The sequence below is a fragment of the Acyrthosiphon pisum genome, chromosome A2 (assembly GCF_005508785.2).
Source record: "Acyrthosiphon pisum isolate AL4f chromosome A2, pea_aphid_22Mar2018_4r6ur, whole genome shotgun sequence".
Classification (NCBI taxonomy): Eukaryota; Metazoa; Arthropoda; class Insecta; order Hemiptera; family Aphididae; genus Acyrthosiphon; species Acyrthosiphon pisum.
This window is the reverse complement of record NC_042495.1, coordinates 80,381,441-80,389,942: the sequence shown is the minus strand read 5'-3', so window position 1 is coordinate 80,389,942 and position 8,502 is coordinate 80,381,441. Positions and strand designations below refer to the sequence as shown.

Here is an 8,502-nt window from a genome sequence, read left to right as displayed (position 1 = left end):
GGGAAGCATTGAAGATCCAAAGCCCACACAAAACAAATTATCTCATTCCAATGAATATTATTTCCAAAGTTGAATACCATAAAATCTAAATCTAATAAGTAAATATAAAATAACGTACTAACTAGTAACTATACTAACACTGCAATAAATTAGCCATTATATACCTCGTATAGTGTTTGGTATAACTTTAACGGTTTAAACGGTTTAATTGGTGAAAAACAAACAGACAAAAATATTACCTATACTCGAATGACAGATAAGTACCTAACTTACCAATATAATTGTCTATATAGTTAAAAATATCTGTAATAACTACTGTTATTACTTTTATACAATCTCAATGCGAGATATTTCAAACGCTGACGAACGATGATTAACACCAAAATGTGTGCGTATTTGTAACCACTGTTGTAGGTACTTAATAAAATAATAATAGTAACCTATTACTAATATTTACATTGTTTTATAGTCTACGTGTAGCACTGTAGCTAAACATGTCATCCGTAATCCGAGTGTGTATACCTAAAAACGTATTAAAACGTATTATTATTGAAACGCGTGCGTTGTGAAATCTGAAAAATTTAGTAGGTACATATCTATAGTTATAGTCTATACTTAACACTATTTAGTGTTCGCACTACAGCTGTACAACGTTAAAACACAGTAACTGTGTTTTTCATTATTTTGCAGGATAATTCATTTAGTAAATTATTTCAGACCTACCACTGTGTAATTGCTATGTGTTCACAATGTGATAACTCCTGAAATAATAGTCCGATTCTAAAGATTTTTTGATAGAAAAATTCAGCATGAAGAGTTACGAAAGATTATGTAAAAAAAATACTTTTGATAAGAGTGTTGGTTACTGTATTTTGACGTTGTACAACTGACTAATAATTAGTATCTTTATAGGTTATAGTATATAATGAAGATACCAAGTAGTTCCAGATCTACCGCGTGATCATTATGACTTCCGTGGTAACCTTAGTACGTACGGTATATTAAATTATAGTCGTATAGTCGTCAAGACTCAAGACGATGATAATATAATACCTGCCTATAAATTATAATACGGCTATACTAAATGTTCGACGAGTATAATATAAGAGGTACTTGCATGCGTGGATCTAGGGGCTAAGGAGCTTTAGCCTCCCTCCTTGGAAATTATATACAGGTATTATATATTTTTTTATATAATAAATAGTATATACTATATACGTCTTAAAATAACATCAATTTAACATATAAATGAAAATTTTAATATTGTTATATCAAATCAGAAATCTTAGGTAGGTATACCTAGATATACCTACCTAATACATATACCTAGTTATATGTAATATTGTAATGTTATCTATATAATAGAATAATGTATTATGTACTAAAATTAGATTTGTATTTTTTCATGGAAAGATGTAGCTTCAAATTTCAGTTTACTAGGTCCACGCCTGAGTGGTATATCTCGTATAATATAATTTATAAACTTTACTTATATATACATACTCATTACTCGTACGCATAACTATTGTATACCTATGTATACGAATGGCTATAGGTTAGGTTAGGTTGGCCTATACATTGCATTTATTTTAATTATTGTCATAATAATATAACTATATTGTAGGTACATTAAATTCTCATCGCGTGATTGTGGGTGATGTTTAAGGGGGAGGGGGTGGGGGAACTTGGGCGATTGCGTTTTTAATAGACGAATCGAGACGGAAAAGTGTGCGTTTAGTTGCATAACGTCTTTTGGAAATGACGCGCTGCCGCTCGTCGTCGAAGCGTCTCCTGCGGCCGGCGCAGGTACCCGAACCGGTCGCTGCCGCCGCCGTCTTGTGTTCACTGCTGCTTCTTCTTGTGCACGTCCCATCAACCAGGTCCTTCAGCATATCATGGTAAGTGGTAACTAAAATTAGTATGTATTTTTTTACAAAAGTGAAAATAAATTTAAAATTACTCCGAAATGATTAAATTGTATATATATAGTTAAACTTCCATATTACGAAGTCGCATGTGTGCAAACAAAAAAAAAAATTCGTTAAGCAGAACATATTTTTGTTAAATGGAAGTTTTACGGAATTATAAATATATAACCAAGTCCCCGACAGCTGACAGCTAGCATATAAGAATAACAATAAATAATAAATAATATTTTTGGAAAACCTTGGTGGTAAAATAAGTGGAAATTACCTTATAAATGTTCACGTGTAATACAATTTTAGAAATTGTATTTACGTGTACGATAAGCCTTCGAAAGTTTGAAAAATATTCGTAGGAAGCATAATGCATATTATGCATATCATTAAATGGTTACACAGGTACTATAAACATTTTAGTTATTAATTAATTACTCTTACTGGCTAAGGTGCTCCTAATTGTCATATTCACGATGCAACCGGAGAAACCATAAACCATACTATGGTATATTATACTAATACAGTAGAAGCCGCTTATTAGAAACACTTTGGGACCAAAGTGAAATGTGTCAATTAACCGATTGTTTCTAATAAGCGACTTAAATGTCCTAATATACGGGCGATTCGTCCTGGTACATTTTGTTTCAATAACGCGATTGTATCAATAATCCGTGTTTCTAATAAGCGGCTTCTACTGTATATATAACCTAATTTTTGAAAATGGTCATTAAGCTTAAAATAGTTTCTGTCAATACTATTACCTACTTATAACTTACGACACTTCAATTAATTAAAGTAGAAGGTATTAAATAATAATTAAAAACATTAAGGTTACATTTTTTTAGGGTTACATCATCCTTATCCTTTAAATACTATAAATTATAATATAAAAATAAAAATTATAATTCTTATAAATATCAACCAAAATATGTTCAATATTACGAACATTGTTGTAGGCACCTAATATTTTACTTTATTTAAATTTTGTAGGTATGTGTTTTGATTTTTATATTTTATGGTATGTTATTATTTAAATTTTGATGCGTTCATGATTTTCATATTTTGTTTTATATTTAATTATTTATTTTAGTAGTAGCTTGAAGATGAAAAACTTCGAAACTAGTATTATGCAAATAAATATATTATAATGTAAAAAATATTGTGATATTTTTTATAGTTTTTCTGATTTTCTTCTAAAACTAATTATTATTATTTAATGTAATCAATTGATTAACTACCTATACCTAAGCAATACACTGAATATTACTCAAGTGTATTTATGACAATTTTTTCACCTATATGGCCATATACCATTGTTTAATTACAGTATTATTAATTTTATGTATAACGTACTTATATTTTAATTATACAGTTTGTACATTTGCTAATTTCAAATATTTGGTACTTAGGTAAATACCTAATTAAATAATGCATAATTTTCTTCCCAAGATTGCTAAGAATAACTAATTTATTAGGTATAGAAAGTCTTCGTATAGCAACTTAACGTAGCGGACTAAGGAGTAAGGACTGGGTATTCGCCAGAAGCCATAACAGTATATTAAAAATTCGGATGTTTTGGCAGAATTTGTATATTGTCATAATATTATAAATACATAGCAATGATCACGGTAATAATATACTTGTTAAATGATAAAGCCTGGCAAGTGTCAACATTACAATTTATATCGCGCATAAGATTGATAATACGATGAAAAATATTAGGCTTTATTTAAACGGAACTGGGTCAGTGCAATGGGCTGCGAACAATATTATTAACTTACTATTATAATATGATGTGTAGTATTGTCACGAAAGAACAAAATATTACTATTCGGACTATGCCAATGCATATACAGAGTGACTAGGTAGTTATTCGCGGTAAAACGGGTGGTGTGTAACTAACTAGTAATGATAACTAATATAACTAAATATTTGAAACTATAAATTACACGCAATATAAAATATAACATTCATTGCCATCACAAATTTATGTTTACAATTATTAACATATTTTTTTATGTACCTACGGTCCGTAGTCTTTATACTTACACTTTCACCGTTTAATGTATACAAGTTGTAAAATTTTGTTTTCATTTTATACAATAATATCACAAGGTTGTGAGATAATATGCATGTGTTTACGTCGTGCAGAGTACAAGTTCGGTGAAAATCACAAAATCACAAAATCACAAAATTATGTTAAGGAGTCACAATAACCGCGCAAGTGCAGGCACGTCATGACCCCTAAAAACAAATGATCGAAATACGTATTTTTGGCGTACGCACCTGCAAGTATGAAAATATTGAATATAATATAATTTTATATTTGTGGTCAGTACTCTATGACATTACGACCTGACCTCATCAAGTTCATGAACACAATAAGATGCGTGAGAGTCGGAATTCGCAATGTAGAATTTCCTGCTAATTACTTAAAATCGTGTACACTTTCACTGGGAGCGCCGCCGCACCACCGTGTAGAATTCTCATGTTTCTTCTTCAATACCACGTCTACCGTCTACGATTGCATTTCTATTAATTGTCAGAATTCCAGCCAATCACGAAGTTAAATAATTAAAGACGAAAAAGTTATTCCGTTTTGTATGAAATTAATAATTACGTTTATCGCTGACTTTACATGCATATCTATATTATTTTAAGTGGCAAAAATATAAATTGTTTTCGGTAACGTATCTTAACAGTGAGCTGCAGTTCAAGTAACAGAAATATTACTCATATTTACATACCTACCTCCTTACGGAGTACTGGCTATTATTGAAAAAATGTATATTTAAATTTTTGTACATAATTAAAAACTAAAATGCTGACAAAAAGTTGCATATAAACTGAGTTTCAATAAAACTTTTTAGAACTAATTGACTCCTAGGTTGTTTTAAGGCATATAGGTACTAATTGAGTGCATTTTTCAATACTAATGGATTCTAGTCAACCTTAATAATAACATCTTCCTTCCTATTTTTACAGACTTATTACTTTATTATAGGACTGTCTTAACAAAAAATACTAAAGGTATAGTTTAAAATATTTTTTTTTATGTTAATTTTGTAAATTTTGATTAATATGTATAATATGCAGTAAATTAAAATATAATATAACACCTACTTAATAAGTATAATATATTATGAATAATTCAGTTGTTACTTGTTACAAATAAATAAATAAATAATTTTAGGTACTGATTAAATTTAATTTCTTATATTGGCAAAAATGTATGAGATTAAAATTGTACAATATAATATTATGCAAAACGTACGGTTGATTATATATATTATTAAATTTTACTCAAATAATCATATGACTCAATATTAGTATATATTTTTTTGTTTCCCAATAATTGAGACTTCAATTGGTATTTATATTTTTCGTTTGTATATACCCGGCCACTCGGGACTCAAATAGTATATTATTTTTTTCCTGTCCAAGTATAGGGACTCAATTAGTATGCACCAGACTAAAATACTATAGTATTCCTTCAATTAAGGGTTATTAAGAGGACCTCTTACCGACCACCCACGTAAAATCTGAGTGTGTTTCAAACAATTCTGGGGGGCTTCAGTCTAATCTGACCTAACCTAACCCGGGATACGACGTCCTCTTGATAATAAAAACAATGTCAAACTCATAATACTATTAAAGTTTTAAATCTATTATAATTAGTATCATCCATCATATAATACCGTTCAAAGACGCAAATAACTGAAATGCATCGTGAGCTTACAGATTATAGGTATTTTGATACTAAATCTATAATTAAAATGTTTTAAAGTAAAAAATAATATTATGTTTTATTCAAATGAAAAAAAAATTAACTAACCATATAATATCGTAAATTAATATAATAACATTTTAATATGGTGAGTGGTAACCATATCATAGTTCAGTAAATATTGTTTAATTTTCTTTAGTACCCTTACATCTCAAGCGGAACAATAATTTATCGCGTCTATGGTTTATTATTTTTTTTTCTCTAGTAGGTATAGGTAACATTAAACGTTAGTATTGCAGTGTTTGTTTTTTTTTTTAATACGGAAATCTTATTAAATAACTTTTACAATTATTTACTATATTACAACATTATTTGTTATAAAATATTGTGTAATTATAAGTAAAATATTTACATTGCAAGGAAATTCAAAATAGTATACAGCGTCTAGATTTAACTTTTCATATAAATAAATAATAAAGACCGCAAGAATCTATTATCTAATAATATTCTTCAAATGCTTAGTAAAAAAGTAAATAATTCAAAGTATTTAGAACTATTTTAAAATAAATATCGATGATATCAATGAGTTGTTTATTAAAAACATAATAACAATATTCAATGTACATTATATTATTGCATTTTAAGTAATGTTTTAAAAATGGTAAAACAACTAATTGAATACATTTCAATAATTTACTAACAACATAGTTTATATTATCCTCACTTTTTGGATCTAAAAAATATTATTTCTGTTTAAATTATATTGTTCACCTTGAATACTGACACAGTACGTGTACAAAATATCCCGATGACATATTAATTAATACTCTATGCAGATAACAGGTAATTGGTATTCCACAGTCATAAATATTATATTAATAATAATTACCTAATAAGTAAAAAATTAATTTATAAGTTGAAAAATTATATTTCAGTAATTCCTATTTCCTATAGTATATTTGTTTTCTAAATTATAGTCATTATAAACAATGTAAAAGTTATTCCATATAAAAACAAATACAATTAAATGCTTACAAAGTTATTTTCATACAAAACATGGATTGGTTCTACCAGTATTATTTTACCTAATTATGTAAATCAATAAATTGTATGAAATAGGTTGTTTATATAGTAGTAAACTATATAGACGAGAAGATTTTATTTGACGTTACATTTTCTTGCTTTCTAGATATTATGTTGTTAAAATTATTATATTACCTACTTCATCTATTTTTGAATAAATGATTACATTCCTACGTTTGACTATTTGAATAGAAGAAATCAACAATTACTTTTAATATAACTTTTGATTAAATCTCAAAACCAAAAATTGCATCATCATTGAAACTTATTATAAAAACCACAACATTTTCCCTAACATACGTATCTATAAAAAATAAAATGACACACTATTTGTGAATAAGTTAATAGTACAAACAATTTGTTAAAAATATTGTTATCAGCCAATAGATATTAGGTACACCTTGTTAAACCGATATTGACAATTTTATTATTGTACGATTATCATTTGTAATTGTTTATATATTTCATGACTTGGTTAAATAATATTATCATATGTAGGTAGGTAGTTACTATAATGTTTGTGGTAATGAAATACTTCAGGTAATATTGACAATAATTTGACCACTTGTAGGTATTTTTTATAGAACCAATAATTATCATATTTATTAACATTTTAAAACCATAGTTGAAAAATTAAAATAAAGTTCACTCAAAGCCTGTCATATTCGAGAGGGTATAATAGATATGATATTACGAAATCTAACAAGTCATTCATTACCCACCAAAACGTTCATGGTTTAGTATATGGATACCTATCCATAATCCATATATTATATGAACCATTGAACTTCTCTGAAATATTAAAAACGCTGTCCTCTTAATCCGTTCACACGGTGCACACGGTATTTGCGTAAACGAGGACGTAGAAATGCAAATAAAATGTCGATTATTTTACCATAATATTATGTATATATTAATATGTGTATGTGTGTGTGTGTGTGTGTGTGCATACATAGGTTGTTCGACGATAGCACGTACAGGGGAATCCTGTATCCCAAGTACGACGATGACTACACATCGACGACGTACGAAGCGGACGAGTACAACGACGTGCAGTCAGACGAGTTCCGCGTGTACTGGAACGTGCCCACGTTCCAGTGTCACAAGTATGGGTACAAATTCGACGAAGTGGCCGAATGGGGCATACAACAGAACGTCGACGATAACTTCCGAGGTGACAAGATCAGTTTGCTCTACGATCCGGGTCTGTTTCCAGCCCTGATGCAAGGCGGTGGTTCCCGGGCCGATCACGTCATCAGGAACGGCGGTGTACCTCACGAGGGCAACCTTACCAAACACCTGGAATTATTCACCAGAGACCTAGTCACAAAGCTAGTTCCGGACCCAAGTTTCTCGGGTGAGTAATCACTGAGCAAACAACAAACAATAAGTAATAACACAAGGTCATATAGAACAATATATTTATATAGGTACATCGTAGGTACGTGTCTATTATAATAGTATCTGTGCATGTAGCATGCAACTGCAATATTATTATGAAAAACGGAAATTTCACATAATATGTACACTTATATAACCATTAAGGACCATTAAACATTTTTCAAATTTGTTCGAAATTAATTATATATAATAAGATTTGCAGCAATAAAAGTAATTATATTAAGGGGATTCGATACCGTGATTTTTTGTTTTCGTCTAACACACGCGTAACATAGCATTTTAGACATGTTTTTTGCCATACATATCAATTTATTGATCAAATAAAACGATAAAAATTCTGAGAAAGATTTTACTTCCACATCAGTCCTCACG

The 8,502-nt window shown here is 29.1% G+C and overlaps 1 protein-coding gene across 1 annotated transcript in view; it reads left to right on the top strand.

The window, feature by feature from the left end:
• The first annotated feature begins 1,692 nt into the window (after nt 1-1,692).
• Nucleotides 1,693-8,502, top strand: part of LOC100166159 (hyaluronidase) — a 14,608-nt gene continuing 7,798 nt past the window's right edge. Inside the window, exons 1-2 of the mRNA XM_001944795.5 lie at nt 1,693-1,898; nt 7,686-8,086. Of these exons, the coding sequence (XP_001944830.2) occupies nt 1,759-1,898; nt 7,686-8,086 (541 nt within the window). The 5' untranslated portion in view covers nt 1,693-1,758. The remainder of the gene's footprint in view (nt 1,899-7,685; nt 8,087-8,502) is intronic.